At 41.4% G+C, this 17,500-nt stretch overlaps 2 protein-coding genes across 10 annotated transcripts in view; one reads left to right on the forward strand and one right to left on the reverse strand.

Annotated features, from left to right (window-relative positions):
• Positions 1–8,666: 8,666 nt before the first annotated feature.
• Positions 8,667–11,505, reverse strand: tstd3 (thiosulfate sulfurtransferase like domain containing 3). Its single transcript, XM_053651554.1, has 4 exons — positions 10,635–11,505; positions 10,159–10,347; positions 9,382–9,541; positions 8,667–9,184 (listed from the first exon to the last, which is right to left on the reverse strand). Exons 1-4 carry the CDS (start codon positions 10,729–10,731, stop codon positions 9,118–9,120), a joined length of 513 nt encoding a protein of 170 aa, XP_053507529.1. The 5' UTR covers positions 10,732–11,505; the 3' UTR covers positions 8,667–9,117.
• A 348-nt stretch (positions 11,506–11,853) lies between these two features.
• The window catches only part of usp45 (ubiquitin specific peptidase 45), a 27,424-nt gene continuing 21,777 nt past the window's right edge, over positions 11,854–17,500 (forward strand). For 5 of the 9 annotated variants that reach the window (XR_008388726.1, XR_008388727.1, XM_053651619.1 and 2 more), the window contains exons 1-5: positions 11,865–11,953; positions 12,761–12,869; positions 13,776–13,945; positions 14,244–14,344; positions 14,468–14,568. Coding sequence is in view for 7 of the 9 variants with exons in the window: in XM_053651619.1 (XP_053507594.1) it covers positions 12,767–12,869; positions 13,776–13,945; positions 14,244–14,344; positions 14,468–14,568 (475 nt within the window). In the remaining 2 variants the exon portion in view is untranslated. Of the gene's footprint in view, positions 11,969–11,997; positions 12,123–12,727; positions 12,870–13,775; positions 13,946–14,243; positions 14,345–14,467; positions 14,569–17,500 lie in introns of those variants that run through there. The other 4 variants (XM_053651620.1, XM_053651622.1, XM_053651621.1 and 1 more) reach the window with 4 other exon arrangements.

Genomic DNA, 17,500 nt, shown 5'->3' on the forward strand with positions numbered 1-17,500 from the left:
AACACTAAATAATCCCTTATAGCACTGAACTCACACCTGAGCTGCTGAACTCGGCGCTGCTGTATAGGTGCAGAATTAACACACGCGACAAAATGTGGGCTTTCCTTTCATAAGAACCTGTAACACTTTATTTCAACACCGCTGAGGTATATATTTATTTATATTCACTTATTTATAACTGATTTATTTCTGTAAAATAAGCGTGTGGTTTTTATTCATTAAATAAACACATTAAGCTGTAAGTCCTCTCATTATTTTCGGTGTTAATTGGGTACTGCAGCAGATTACTGAACATTTGAGGATGTGGATCCTGATCCTGATCGGCTTTAGGTGTTCAGATGTTCACTGAACGCTTTGGGTTCCAGTTCAGTCGCGACACTTAAACACTGCGATAATAAAGGTGTGAGTCTGGATTTAAAGAGTGTGATCGTTGTTTTAGTTTTTAATGTCAGCAGTGTGAGAGTTAAACCAGGACGTGGACACGGAAAGTGTTAATGCGAGGATGTTTTTGGTCCTGGGAATGTTCGAGGGGAAATGTGTGTGTGAGGAGGTGAAGAGACACTTTGCATTGCAAAAGGTTATAGCTGGTGTAAAAAAAAAAAAAAACAGAGAGAGAGAGAGAGAGAGAGAGAGAGTTTATTTTTTTTGTGTGTGTGTGTGTGTGTGTGTGTGTGTGTGTGTGTGTGTGTGTGTGTGTGTTGAGGTAGATAGAGTGGTTGGTGAACCCGGAGCTCAGTGGACAGATGAATGGAGATCCCTGGTGGGACATTGCTCCGCTAAACTGCGCCTCTTCACACACTTGTTGTTCCTCTACATTCATGCTTCATTAGTGTGTAACCTGTTCAATGGAAAGGCTTGGGAGTGTGGAGAAAAGCGCAAGTGCCTTCACACACACACACACACACACACACACACACACACACACACTAAATAAAACTCCTTTTCTTCTCCTCGTGTGATGTTAGGATGAGGAAATAAAGCTGCTCGCGCCTAATTAATGTGTTATTTTAAGAAAAAAGAAGTGAACAATGGCGCCGTTCATCCTGATCCACTCTCACTTCATTCCCCATCCCATTTACCTCCAAACTCCACATTCATCCCAGAGCGCACTCACTTTCCTGCACTGCTTCTCCTCCACTGCTTTTCCGTAATAAAGAACATTCCCTTTTGTTATCTGTCAGAGAGAGAACTAAAAAACCCTCAGCTCTCAGACACAAAGCTAAAGTGTTTCACAGAGCCGGATGGGAACCAGCCGCAAATGACCAACATTAATAAATAACCAGAGCGACCATTCACACACACACACACACACACACACACACGCACACACACACACGGGTTCGCGTGTCCTTCACGCTTTTTAAAGATTAAAGAAAGAGATTCACTTCTGAGAGACAGAGACCCACCTCTAACACCACAAATACACACAATACACACACTGTACACACAATACACACACAATACACACACTATACACACACTATACACACAATACATACACAGTGTACACCGACTGAATTAACACACCAACAGCTATAAACAGCTCAGACAGACTAATGTTAACGCAGGAGTAATGTTTACTGCAGTGTGCGTGTGTGTGTGTGTGTGTGTGTGTGTGTGTGTGTGTGTGTGTGTGTTTGTGTTTCCGACTCAGAATAAATGTTATTTGAGGAACTAGAAAAATAAAAAGTGCTTTAGCACTTGGAGATGCTCCAGCTCCAGTATGTGTGTGTGTGTGAGTGTGTGTGTGTGTGTGTGTGAGAGAGAGAGAGAGAGAGAGGCATGATCTGTACTCGGAAACTCCACTCAGTTTGATATTTCACTACTTTTTTAAATAATTTGTTTGATTGTCAAGTTAAAGTGACTCAAACATAACATGATGTTTACTATAAAGTAAATATATAAACACACAGAGTTTAAGAGATGAACCAAAAACTCGAATAGCCCTGTCCTGTCCCGAAGAGAAAATAAAGCTTCATGTCAGATTAAAGATAGAACTTCTTTTATGGCTTCACTTTAAATGAAAATGTGAAAACGTCTCTCGACCACACCACAGAGTTAAAGTGAAACCTTTCCACTGAACTCATGGGGAATGTGATGAACAGCGTGTGAACAGCTGCAGTGTTAAGGGGTTTAAGGTTGTGTTTTTTTAAGCTGACAACCTTAAATGAATATCCTACATACTGTGCACTTAATTATATTTCTCTCAGAGAGTTAAAAAATATTATTCCCTGTTTAATTTCCTTTTCAGAAACAATCAGTTGATCTCATTTAAATCTTTAGATTCCTTTTTTATTCCATCTGTGAATGTTTTCTCACCACACCATGGAGCGCGGGGTTGACTAATTAACATTGTTGTCGAAGTAAACATGATAGTTCCATGAAGTTATGTGAACTTATTTCTTCTCTTTAACTCCAGCTGTCAAGTTTTGGATCTTGAACTCAAGTTTATAAGTTTTCCAAAATGAAACTTAAAGTAATCCATTCACTCTTAAAAATAAAGGTTCCAATTAGAACCACAAAGGGTTGTATACCCTGATGCCATAGGAGAACCATTTTGTGTTGCACAAAGAACCTTTTACTGTCAAGTTCTTCAGAGAACCATTTATTTACTGGTGCTTTAAAGAACCCACAAATTTTTCTTCATAGCAGTGCCACAAGGAACCATGCTTTTATAAGTTCTCTCTTTAAAAAAAACCCTTAGTTAGGGCTTTAAGGAACCAAATGTTAACCAGCAGCCATGCAGGCCCAAGCCATGACACTACCTCCACCATGTGTCCCAGATGAGCTAATATGTTCTGGATCATGAGCAGATTCTTTCTTTCTCCACACTTTGGACTTTCCAACACTTTGCTAGAGGGTCATCTTGGTTCCAGTAGAAAGAGACTTCCTGTAGAAACTGTAATGAATTTCCTGCTTACACAACTGCACTATTTGAGCATGTAGTATTAGCACATTTACAGAAGGGGTGTATTTATTTATAATCGCACTATCCGGTGTCACCCAGATGAGGACGGGTTCCTTCTGAGTCTGGTTCCTCTCAAGGTTTCTTCCTCAGATCGTCTCAGGGAGTTTTTCCTCACCACCGTCGCCTCTGGCTGCTCATTAGAGATAAATTCATACATTTAACATCTATATCCTGAGTTTATATATTTCTGCACCGCTGCTCTGTTAAAAGCACTACACAAATAAAATAAAATAAAATTGAATTCCTGAGAGAATAAATGACTCTTAAATAAACGAGAAATAAAGTCATTTCGAGCAGTCTCATACAGAGGGATCCTCTGTGTGTAATGTATAGTCTGGACTTTTTCAACACACTTGATGGAAATACAATATAAAACACACACAACATCAAGAAGATTACACACCACATCTTACCTTGAGCAGAAAAAGTGAATCCTACATATTTCGGTCCTTGACGAAAATCTGAATAAAAATGTTCATCCTGTTACTGTCTCAGAAAAAAAGAAAAAATGTATTACAACTCAGTCAAGTCAAGTGCAGTCAAGGGTACACGTTTAGTGTGTGTCTCTTACTTGGAAATGAATGTGTAAATGTGCAGCGAAGGTGAAATACATCACCATACACCTTACTGTCACACACCGGCTAGAAATAATGAGACCCTCCGTTTCTGAGAAATCATATACATATAGAATAATAATGATAATAAGCTAAATTTATATCACACACACACACACACACACACACACACACACACACACACACGGTTGAATGTGTTCGGAGAAAATGTTTTAATGGTAAGTGTGTTAGTGAAGAGGACCAGCTGCCTGTGCGCTGTGTGTTAATGTGTGTTAATGTTTGTTAATGTGTGAATGCGGGTGGAACATCACTGACCGGCTGGGTGTGTGTATGGGAATCCCACCAGATGACCCGGGTTAGGGATTTGAACCGCATTAGGAAGCTGTGCGGGAGAAAGAGACGCGGTGACGCGGATTTTATAGCTGTTCAGGCGTGCACTGGTTTCTAACAACAACAACAACAACGACACTAATAATAATGTTAATAGTGAAGCAGCAGAAGCAGAAGAGTGGTGCAGTGTTGGAGTCCTCTCTCTGGAGTCGCTTCAGTATTCTCTGAGCTTCGCCTTTTGAACTCTCACTTTCTGAGGAGTGAAAAGAGCCGCTAATGAGGTGTGTAAACCCGCTGAATCGCGATGATTCGGTGTAGCTTATAAATTCATACCTTTTCTCCCTCCGACTGAACAGAATGAACAGAATGAACAGAGAGAAGAGAGAAGAGAGAAGAGAGAGAAGCTCACAAGTTCATTTTTAGGCAAATGTATTCAGGCGCGGTCTGGTGTGAATGTGCTGCGTGTCAGCCGGGCCTAATTGGGATTAAAGCACTCAAACCATATGCAAAACGGGACAGGGTTTCTCAGAGCTTCAGGTCACACACACACACACACACACACACACACACAGAGAGAGAGCAACTCCGGAGTCAGAGTCCGTATACATCACCCGGTTTGGCTGCTGGGAAAAAAGCCAGAAGTGTTGTATTATTATTGTGTGTGTGTGTGTGTGTGTGTGTGTGTGTGTGTGTGTGTGTGTGTGTGTGTGTGTGTGTGTTAAGACAGATCATTAGTTATTCCATTGAAGGATTTTCTCTTTTTTCCCTCACTTTAATTTGGAGCTGACGGATTTCTGCGCCTCTGAATGAGAAGCAGGTCCGAGCAAACACAATAAGAGAGAGAGAGAGAGAGAGAGAGAGAGAGAGAGAGAGAGAGAGAGAGAGAGAGAGAGATGATTTATACTTCAATTCTATCTACCTGTCTGTCTGTCTATCTAAAAAAAGCTAAAGAAAACAAAAGCTTTTACTGCAAAGTCAAAATGAAAAATGACAAATATCGAATAGCCAGGTTGGAATGATCTGTCCAATTTCATAAATAATAAACAAAAGAATACTGTAATAAATATTCAAAAATATTTAAAATATTAATATAAAATATTCAAAATCTAATCTCTGAATAACGTTCATACAATTCACATCTCTCTGTCATCTATAATAATAATCATAATAATAATAATAATAATAATAATAATAATAATAACAATAGCATGTTAATAAATGAATGAAGTATATGAATAATCTAAAAATATATTGCAATATATTATTATTTAATACTTTTAATATAAATTATATAAACGAAAATTAAAAGGCTGTTATGTGTTATAATAGTAATGTAAAGGTGGTTTGAAATGAAACAGTAAAACAAGGCTGGATAGATTTTAAAACATATTTTATTATTATTATTATTATTATTATTATTATTATTATTATTAATCATCATCATCATCATCATCATAAACCCGGATTGTTGTATTTAATATTATATTTCATTAATATTCACTAATATCTGAATGAAATAAAATACTCGTAGAGAAGGTGAAACCCGTTGAATACACACACACACACACACACACACACACACACACAGAGAGAGAGAGAGAGAGAGAGAGAGAGAGAGAGAAAGAAAGAAAGAGAGAGAGCTTTTTGTAACCTACTGAACTGATTCTTATAAATTTTTATTTGTATAGATGATCCGAGAGCTGAAAATAAGCAGTGTGTGATTAATGTGTGTGATTAATGTGTGTGATTATTGTTCATGCACGTGCACGCTCTGGGTGGATTTCCGGATTAAAGCAGCACCATGGACAGCTCCTTCCTCCATCTCCTTCATTACACACAGATTCCTGAACATGTCTTTAAAAAGGTTGATTGATTTTATTAAGGATCATTAATGCTTTGTTTTGTGTCATTAATGTTTTTGGTCTATAACAAGACAACTGCCCGCTTACATAAAGCTTAAATAAAGTGAAATAAGGGAGGAGGCAGGAATAAACCCTGAACTAATGATGTGCAGCCGTCAGACGCTCCTCATTAAGACCCTCACTGTGACATTTCTGGGTTTTTCTGTGTGATGTGTACAGAAACAGGGCGAATTCCACACTCCTGTATCTGAGGGAATCAGCTTGTGGAAATGACGAGCAGTGAGACGTAGAAAGATTGTCTTCCTCTTCCTCGTTCATCTGCATAATGTAAGAAATCAGAGAGCTCGTTTAAATCAGGCTTGTGTGTTGTGTTCGAAGGTTAATGCTGAGACGGTCTGTCAAATCAGGTCAAATAAACCCTGCAGTTTGGGTTAAACACTGTGTTAAATAACGCTGAGTGAGCGGATAATGGGCTGTTGGGATCGGGGTTTTAAACAATATCTTTATCCAAACTGACATAATCCTGTAATTCATCATTCTAATTTAGCTCTTTTTTTTTCAGGCCAAAAATTTACAGCAAAAAAGCTCATCTAGAACATCTACAGCATTTAATAAGTTCTTCCTGAAATATTTAATCTAACATTGGCTTGTTGTTGTAAATGTTTTAATCCTAATCAGATTTAATCCCATAATCCTTATTGTAATTATTTCCTTTTAACTCAGAGCAGTGTGGACGCACCCCTAAAGACCAGAGAATACACTGTGTGTAAATAATCAGACATTTACAATATTAAAATGCACTTTGCACTCTGTGCACTTTGTTTCTTCTGGAACTCAGTTAACGGGTCTTGTACGGTTGCACTACTTGTACTGTTCTCCGCTTGATAGATCGCTTTGCTTGTATTTTTCTCATTTCTTAGTCGCTTTGGATAAAAGCGTCGCTAAGTGAATCAGTGTAAATGTAAATGTAAAATGGGGTGGTTACGGTGGTCCAGCGTTCCCCGGGTCAGTCCTGAGCTCGGGTTCCTGCTCCGGGTTCTCGGGTTTCCTCCCACTTCCAAAAACACAGTGTCTGTCTCTAAATGAAAGGTGTGAATGAATGTGTGTGCGATGGATTAGCGTCCCATCCAGGGTGTATTCCCACCCAGTGTTCCCGGGATAGACTCCCGACCCTCCACCACCCTGACTGGCGTAAAGAGCTTACTGAAGAAGAATGAAAGAATGAATATGAAAATAATATCAGTAGTGTTTTTCTCATGCAGTGTTTAATCAGAACCTGCACACATCTCTGACAGAAAAGTCTGTGAGGTTAAACATGAAGATTCCACGAAGAAGCTTCAGGACTTCCTAATGAAAGAAGAAAGATCTTTGCAACAAGGATCTGTCGGTTACACGACACAAGGAACCCTTAAATGATCTTCCAGGATCTGTTGATTTTAGAGTTGTAGAAACGTTTACTCCACGTGGAGAAGCTTCAATATCATGGGGTCTTATTGAGAAGTGAAAGAAGGAGTACGAGATTGACCTCAGGTTATATACGTGACTGCACTTGTCTTGTTCTCCATGATAGCGTGGTGATCTCTGGGTAAATCCACTTCTCCTCTGAGGTGCGATGAACCAGCTGCGATGAGGTCTGATCAGGAAGGAAACCAGATGTGAACAGCTGGACAGAAACCACGGTTTCTGTGAGTCTGTGCTGTGTGTGTTAACTCCTTATCGTTTCAGACTATTGATCAGTTATTCATCTTAAAGCCCGTTATTCAGTGACTGCAGGAGTGTAAGAGTTAAATCTATTATGACTAACTGAGTAAAAGTTGAAAACACACCTGTGCTGAATTAAATACTGCAAAATGTATTATTAATTATGATAACTGATCAGTGTGTGTGTGTGTGTGTCTGTGTGTGTATTTAAATTGTGAATCACCTCGATATTTCACTCACATGGTCTGCATCTGTAACTTCGCCCGTCTCCGTAAATAAGGAATTTGTTCTCAGTGACTCGCTCCGTGAAATTAAAGGTTACATTTAAAAACAGATTCCATGCAAAACCTGATTGATTCTTTAGAGACGTCCTGCACATCTGGTCTGCTCTGTTCAGCTCCTGACACACCTGAGCCAGGTAAGTGAGGCTCGCAGGACAGGGATGTACACCTCCGCTGTTTAATCCCCGAGTGTTTTCCCTGCTGTAACACACCTGAGTCAACTCCTGGAATATATAATTATAATAATAATAATAATAATAATAATAATAAGTGGATGAGTTAAATCAGGTGTGTTAGAGCAGGAAAACAGGCTGCAGTGTAAAGAACAGGAGAAACAAAGATGATTATTTATTTATTTTCTGCTGACTCTGCATTAGATGAGTGGAGTGTTTCTAAGTGTTTTATTTCTCTTATACTACACTTCATGTTGTGAAATGAGTCGGTCCTTCTTGTCATTTACATTATAGCAGCTATAAACACTCGCTCCCTCACCGGTTTCTCAAAAATCACAGTGTGTGGTGTTAGTGAGAAACCGTAAAGGAGTGTAAACTCCTCTGAGCTGAAGATGTGGAGAAGTTAAAGTTACAGCTTCACCTCTGACTGTTACACAGTGCTGACACTGGAGACTCCTTCTATACACTGTACAAAAAAAACCATTTGTCCTTACAGAAAACTTCACCATATCAACAATCTCTATGTACACGTCCCTGTGAACGAGCCGTTGCTATAGAAACGATAACGTATTAGAACGAGTGAATTAATATAAACCCGCGCTACTGTCAGAGCCGCTGTTCTAGAGAACTAATCAACACCATCTGACCAATCACAATCCAGCATACAGCAGTGCTGTGGTGTGAAAATGAAATGATTAGATTCCTCTCAGATCAGTCGGATTGTGCTGAAGCCAACGTCCACACTGACGCGGATTGATTTCACAATGACACATAAATCACTTCAAGTCGTTTATTTTATTTATCTCAGACACTCAAATGTACAACCAGATTTAAGGCAGATGAAGACAGGCTTTCGTACAGTACAGCATTCTGTTACCAGAATATGAGCCTTATAATTCCACACCAATACATAAAACTCTCAATTAATAATAAAGGCTGCGTCCCAAACGCCAGATTCTCTCCCGAACTTTCCTAAAACTCTGTAATGAAGCACTAGCGTTTGGGACGCAGCTTAAAAATGTGGGGAAATAAATACAGACGCTTGTAGAATAAAAAGTGTGTACTTGTAAAGTTATTGTACAGTTTCAACATTTATTCCTTTATATTTGGTAAAACAAACAAATGATCAGCACGGTCGCCGCAGCTTGTTGACGGGTTTGTCCTTTATTACGGACATGGAGTTATTCACTTGGTTTATTATTCACAGTTTTACAGCATCGTGACGGATCACACTTTAGCCTGCAGTATTTCATGTTTAGCCCAGTCCTGCCATCCTCCTGGATAATGCTGTACACTGAGCACACACACACACACACACACACACACACACACACACACACACACACACAGAGAGAGAGACAGAGTTAAAAACACTGGGGTTTAACTGGAATAAATGTCTGAGGAAGAGCAGTGTGCGAGTTACTGGATAAAAGAGAAATCATGTAAGTAATCTAACTCTGATGATGATGATGAGTGAAAACTCTTCCTCACTTGGAGTATCCTAAAGACTGAGCTGCTTCCAGAGCTTTCTGACTCCTCACACCTGCCAGACAGGTAAAGACCAGGCTCTCACCAATCGAAGGCATTTCACCTCCATATTTCTCCTTAAACTCCTCCGGCTTCAGCTGCAGAGCTGCACTCAGCTGACCCACTGCGCACGCACACACACACACACACACACACACACACCATCATCACAGTAATCATAATAATAATAATGTTATTTATACAGAATACTTTACTAGGTGGTTTGAGTGAAAACATTTTACACGCAACATTAGAATTCAATTCATTAAAAAAAAAGGCAAAAAATTAAATCGAAATAATTAGAAATGTCATGTCTAAAGCCAGGGAGAGAATCCAGAGGTTTTTTTTTATCACTCACTCAATAAACAAACAAACAATCAAATAAATAAACAAATAAATGTGCTTCTGTTTTTCTCATTTGTGCAGTAGTTGTTGTTGATAAAATGTATTATGTGATATGATGTGATGCCCACTCCCTTTGCAACTAATATCATTTAGATTTTTCCCGCATTATTAATATCTTTATATAGACAATTTGACCATTTCTGTGTTCTGTGTGTTACTGTAAACACACGTGGTTAAACACCACCACACATCTGTCAATCCCAGAGCAGTAAATGCCTTGCTGGGACTTGATTTTTTTTAAATGCTGTACAGTTTTTGCACTCAGTCTGTGCATTTATTCTGATTTAAAAAAATACATTTTAAAAATCCTACATGGAGATAAAGTGAGTTACTCACGTGGCACGTTAATGGAGCCTGGTATACTGCCGTATTCCCGGAGCTCCCACGGCTCTCTCACGTCTATCACCACACCCGTCCTGACCACAAGCAGCTTCTTCACCTGCTCATACGTCACTGACACCGCGGGCTGATCAGCTGAAGAGAACCTGCGCGTCCAAAGGTCTGTCCTCACCCCGACATGCTGATCTGACACACGAAAACAATCACTTTAAAGCGCTTTAAAGCCAGATTTCATCTACGGCAGCTTTACGACACTTTAAATTACGACACCAAAAATCATCTGACCACAACAACTCACCTAGCAAGCTAGTAACTTCAGCTATCTATCTATACATCCTCGCTGTAGAAATCACACTGTAATAGTGCTTTGCGTTATTTACATATTTCTGTTCTGACACGGAAAACATTTGTGCAAACGCAAACATTATGAATATGAAGTAATAAAAGTCAGGCTAGTAAATAAAGTTACTCACATAAACAGCGCGAGGCTAGCGCTCTCACAGCTCCATTTCTGTTTTCTACAACCCGTAAAACACACCTCGTCAGGCGACAGCACGCGTTTAAGGCCATTTAAAGTGTCTGTTTATTTATTTATTTTAGGTTTAATTCACAGTGAAGTTCAGCACGACTTTACACGGCGAAACGCCCTGATTCGGAGAATCGACGTGTTATGTGTTTCTCCCAACCGCATTCAGAGCAATCACTTCCTCCTTTGGGGTGATTGGCTAGGGCTGTCCTCAGTCCTGGGCTGTGATTGGATAATATGTAAAACCGCTTGTGGTGAGCCAATCGTGTCACAGGAGGCGGGTCTTATGGAATGTGTGTAGGAATAAAAAAGACTGAACCGCCCCATTACTACCTTACTTCCTTTTGATTTTCAACTTATTAGTGCACGGTGGCTTAGTGGTTAGCGCCTCACACCTCCAGGTTGTGGGTTCGATTCCCGCCGCTGCCCTGTGTGTGTGGAGTTTGCATGTTCTCCCCGTGCTGCAGGGGTTTACTCCAGGTACTCCGGTTTCCTCCCCCAGTCCAAATACATGCATGGTAGGCTGATTGGCATGTCCAAAAGTGTCCGTAGAGTATGAACGGGTGTGTGAGTGTGTAGCTATATGATTGTGCCCTGTGATGGATTGGCACCCCGCCTTGTGCCCCATGCTCCCTGGGATAGGCTCCAGGTTCGGCGGTATAGAAGATGGATGGATAGTGCATACTGGTATAAATTGTATTTAATAATGCAGCAGGTATTCATGTGACATCCCACTATTTATACAAATAAAATGATGTGTATTATATATATAAAATGATGTGTTTCCATAACAAATTCACAACATTATTAACAACAGATTTAGAAACAAGACCTTTACATTTTTAATTGGAATCAGTTTAAGTCGTAAATACGAGAAAATATATTTATTTCCAAAACTCCTTCGAGAAAACACAATTACAAAACAAGTGAATAATACTTTCTGGTTCAACATTACAGATAGTACATATCAGATTTAAACTTATTCACGTCAGTCATTAAAAACCTTTAGGAACCATACCGGCTCTCGTATTTTTTTTTAAACAGCGCTTCCGCATTCGTCACGGAGACGTCATGCTCGACCACGTGACATCCGCATCTTCCGTGTTGTTTCGAAATGCCATAAACTGCGCTATTCAGTCCGTGATAATGGGAATAGAAAACAATTATTTAATTTCAAGATAAACATATCGGAGGTAATAATATCGCGGAGGAAAAGGAGCATTTATACATTCATATCTTATCCGGAGACTTTGGGACAAGTGTCAGGTAACAGGAGCTGGTGTAAGTCGCGTTAGCTTCGTGTGCTAATCCTGAGAGAGAGAGAGACAGACAGACAGACAGACAGACAGACAGAGGGAGAGACACAGAGAAAGAGAGAGACAGACAGGAAGATAGATAGAAAGACAAAAGAGGGAGAGAGAAAAAGGTGTGCGAGGTACATGATGTGTGGAGTTATTTATTCACTTATTGTGTGTGTGAGAGTGAGCGAGCGAGCTAGAGTGAGGGTGAGGGAGAGTGTGTGTGTGTGTGTGTGTGTGTGTGTGTTTGAGAGTGAGCAAGCTAGAGAGAGTGTGTGTTTGAGAGTGAGCAAGCTAGAGAGAGTGTGTGTGAGAGAGGTTTTTGTGATGTACCCTTATTAATAATCGGAATCTTGAGCTTTATTCGGACGGGATTAGTTTTCGGGCGTGTGATTGGATTGACAGGTGATGAGTGATGTGTGTATAAATCACACACAGATGGGCGTGTCCTCACACAGAGATGGGTGTGTCCTCACCTTTTACTCCATGTGTACTACACACACCTTGGTTTAACACACTGATGGTTCTGCTCTTTATTATGAGCGGTTGTTGTAGGGGGCGCGGCCTGCCGTGATGGATTCAGACTAAAATCCCAGAGGTATTAATTAATCTGGGATTAATTACATCACACACGTCCACATGGGAAACTAATCCCGTCTGAACAGGGCTTTAATCTGCGGGTCGGGTTTATTCTACGGTTTAGTAACGTGTATCTGTTGGTGTGTTTTCTCACCTGTTTCAGGTGGATGTCTTTACAGATGTTCCTCTTTTCCAGATACAAATGCGGCTAAAAGATCCCTTCTCCTTAAAAACGTCCGAGATGACGAAGCGGTCCAACAAGCCGAAGAAACCTCGGGAAGAGGACTCGTCAGACGAGGTTAGCGGTAAGGAGAAACGTTTTCATTCCTCGTTTAGGAATAATTACATGTCAGTATTCAGGCTTCTACTGATCCATATTGTACATGTTCATTTATTTATGGAGGAAAAAAATCCAATATTACACATCTGTGAGTGGCAAAAGTATGTGCACCTCTAGGATTAGCAGTGAATGTGAAGGTGAGATTAGAGTCCGGTGTTTTCAGTCAGTGGGATGATGATGATCAGGTGTGAGTGAGTGAGCGTCCTGTTTTATTTAAAGAACAGGGATCTATCAGAGTCTGATCTTCACTACGTGTTTGTGGAAGTGTATCATGGAACGAACAAAGGAGATTTCTGAGGACCTCAGAAAAAGAGTTGTTGAAGCTCATAAGGCTGGAAAAGGTCACAGAACCATCTCTAAAGAGTTTGGACTCCTGACATGCACACCATTGTTGGTGTGCATGTCAGGACTGCAATGCACAGTGGGTCCCTGCAGTGGGTCATGCAGCAAGACGACGATCCTAAACACACGAGTCGTTTTACCAAAGAGCGGTTAAAGAAGAATAAAGTTCATGTTTTGGAATGTCCGAGTCAAAGTCCTGACCTTAATCCAGTAGAAATGTTGTGGAAGAACCTGAAGCGAGCAGTTCATGTGAGGAAACCCACCAACATCCCAGAGTTGAAGCTGTTCTGTACTGAGGAACGGGATAGAACTCCTCCGAGACGATGTGCAGGACTGATCAGTTTTTTTATATTTCTATTCAGAGTGGGAACAAGAACTTCATACCAGTTCATAGACCTCCTCTAAAGTGCGTTTGAACACTCATGAGAACAGATGATTTTGTTTACATGGTTCTATTTTCCCCAACTATATTCTTAATATGACACACTTTACGCTTCTCACTGTGTGTGCGTGTGCGTGCGTGTATCAGGACTAACGTGTCAGCATGTGAGTAAAGCGGTGGAGTTGAACTCGGTGAAGAAAGCAGTGACGGGAAGTTTGTGGTCTGTTTGCTCCGACTGCATGAGGGAGAGAGACGTGTTCGAGTCGGAGCAGGCCGGAGCTCACGACATCCTGGTGTGTCTCAAGTGTGGCTTCCAGGTAATATCATCATCATCATCATAATAATAATAATAAGGTAATTGATAAGGTATTACCCAGATTAATATGAAACCACTCACATAGATTTTAAACTTTTTCAGTGTAGAATATTTTATACTTTTGAATGTTTTTAATACTATTTAAAATGTCTGCTATTTTAATTGTCTTTATTTGTTTATTTGTGTGTTTATTTGTTTATGTTGGCATGGTGATAAAAAAAAGTGTTGATTACCTGATGTGTCTGTCTTTATATCACCTGTGTGTGTGTGTGTGTGTGTGTGTGTGTGTGTGCATGCAGGGATGTGGTCAGTCAGAGAGGCAGCACTCAGTGAAACACCAGCAGGCTCATCACTCAGACTCTCACTGCATCAACATCAGCCTCAGCACCTGGAAGGCCTGGTACACACACACTCACACACACACACTCACACACACACACACACACCTTGCAGAGTCAGAATTGTACATTTTACAAGGTTAATGTCGCTATAAGGGGGTTTATACTATTGTTTGTCTCCTCAGGTGTTTTGAGTGTAATGAGGAGCTCTCCACACACTGCAATAAAAAAGCTCTGGCTCAAACACTCGACTTCCTCCAGAAACACTCGGCCAAGTCAGCGTCAGGTAAATCACCTTCATCATCACACCTTCACCTTCATCATCACGCCTTCACCTTCATCAACACACCCTCACCTTCATCATCACACCTTCACCTTCATCATCACACCTTCACCTTCATCATCACGCCTTCACCTTCATCAACACACCCTCACCTTCATCATCACACCTTCACCTTCATCATCACACCTTCACCTTCATCAACACACCCTCACCTTCATCATCACACCTTCACCTTCATCACACCTTCATCATCACACCTTCACCTTCATCATCACACCCTCACCTTCATCAACACACCCTCACCTTCATCATCACACCTTCACCTTCATCATCACACCTTCACCTTCATCATCACGCCTTCACCTTCATCAACACACCCTCACCTTCATCATCACACCTTCACCTTCATCATCACACCTTCATCAACACACCCTCACCTTCATCATCACACCTTCACCTTCATCATCACACCTTCACCTTCATCATCACACCCTCACCTTCATCACACCTTCACCTTCATCATCACACCCTCACCTTCATCATCACACCTTCACCTTCATCATCACACCTTCACCATCACACCTTCACCTTCATCATCACACCTTCACCTTCATCATCACACCTTCACCTTCATCATCACACCTTCATCATCACACCTTCACCTTCATCATCACACCCTCACCTTCATCATCACACCTTCACCTTCATCAACACACCCTCACCTTCATCATCACACCTTCACCTTCATCATCACACCTTCACCTTCATCATCACACCTTCACCTTCATCATCACACCCTCACCTTCATCATCACACCTTCACCTTCATCATCACACCTTCACCTTCATCATCACACCTTCACCTTCATCATCACACCCTCACCTTCATCATCACACCTTCACCTTCATCATCACACCTTCACCTTCATCATCACGCCTTCACCTTCATCAACACACCCTCACCTTCATCATCACACCTTCACCTTCATCATCACACCTTCACCTTCATCATCACGCCTTCACCTTCATCAACACACCCTCACCTTCATCATCACACCTTCACCTTCATCATCACACCTTCACCTTCATCATCACACCTTCACCTTCATCAACACACCCTCACCTTCATCATCACACCCTCACCTTCATCATCACACCTTCACCTTCATCATCTCACCTTCATCATCACACCTTCACCTTCATCATCACACCCTCACCTTCATCACACCTTCATCATCACACCTTCACCTTCATCATCACACCCTCACCTTCATCACACCCTCATCATCACACCTTCACCTTCATCACACCTTCATCATCACACCTTCACCTTCATCACACCCTCATCATCACACCCTCACCTTCATCACACCTTCATCATCACACCTTCACCTTCATCATCACACCCTCACCTTCATCACACCCTCATCATCACACCTTCACCTTCATCATCACACCCTCACCTTCATCACACCCTCATCATCACACCTTCACCTTCATCATCACACCCTCACCTTCATCACACCCTCATCATCACACCCTCACCTTCATCACACCTTCATCATCACACCTTCACCTTCATCATCACACCTTCACCTTCATCACACCCTCATCATCACACCCTCACCTTCATCACACCCTCATCATCACACCTTCACCTTCATCATCACACCCTCACCTTCATCACACCTTCATCATCACACCTTCACCTTCATCATCACACCCTCACCTTCATCACACCCTCATCATCACACCCTCACCTTCATCACACCTTCATCATCACACCTTCACCTTCATCATCACACCCTCACCTTCATCACACCCTCATCATCACACCTTCACCTTCATCACACCTTCATCATCACACCTTCACCTTCATCATCACACCCTCACCTTCATCACACCTTCACCTTCATCATCACACCTTCACCTTCATCATCACACCTTCATCACACCCTCACCTTCATCATCACACCTTCACCTTCATCATCACACCTTCACCTTCATCACACCTTCACCTTCATCATCACACCCTCACCTTCATCATCACACCCTCACCTTCATCATCACACCTTCATCATCACACCTTCACCTTCATCACACCTTCACCTTCATCATCACACCTTCACCTTCATCATCACACCTTCATCATCACACCTTCACCTTCATCATCACACCTTCACCTTCATCACACCTTCATCACACCTTCATCACACCTTCATCATCACACCTTCACCTTCATCATCACACCTTCACCTTCATCACACCTTCATCACACCCTCATCATCACACCTTCACCTTCATCATCACACCTTCATCATCACACCTTCACCTTCATCATCACACCTTCATCATCACACCTTCACCTTCATCATCACACCTTCATCATCACACCTTCACCTTCATCACACCTTCACCTTCATCATCACACCTTCACCTTCATCATCACACCCTCACCTTCATCACACCCTCATCATCACACCTTCACCTTCATCATCACACCTTCACCTTCATCATCACACCTTCACCTTCATCACACCTTCACCTTCATCATCACACCTTCACCTTCATCATCACACCCTCACCTTCATCACACCCTCATCATCACACCTTCACCTTCATCATCACACCTTCACCTTCATCATCACACCTTCACCTTCATCATCACACCTTCATCATCACACCCTCACCTTCATCATCACACCTTCATCATCACACCCTCATCATCACACCTTCACCTTCATCATCACACCTTCATCATCACACCTTCACCTTCATCATCACACCTTCATCATCACACCCTCACCATCACACCCTCATCATCACACCTTCACCTTCATCATCACACCCTCACCATCACACCCTCATCATCACACCTTCACCTTCATCATCACACCCTCACCATCACACCCTCATCATCACACCTTCACCTTCAT

Source organism: Ictalurus furcatus, chromosome 20, assembly GCF_023375685.1.
Source record: "Ictalurus furcatus strain D&B chromosome 20, Billie_1.0, whole genome shotgun sequence".
NCBI classification, from domain to species: Eukaryota; Metazoa; Chordata; class Actinopteri; order Siluriformes; family Ictaluridae; genus Ictalurus; species Ictalurus furcatus.

Coding starts and splice junctions, on each gene's coding strand:
- tstd3 (XM_053651554.1), bottom strand. CDS start 10,731: ATGGCCTTAAACGCGTGCTGTCGCCTGACGAGGTGTGTTTTACGGGTT. Junction 10,348..10,634: donor GCTAGCCTCGCGCTGTTTAT/GTGAGTAACTTT, acceptor TTCGTGTGTCAG/ATCAGCATGTCGGGGTGAGG. Junction 9,542..10,158: donor AGGCTCCATTAACGTGCCAC/GTGAGTAACTCA, acceptor GTGCGTGCGCAG/TGGGTCAGCTGAGTGCAGCT.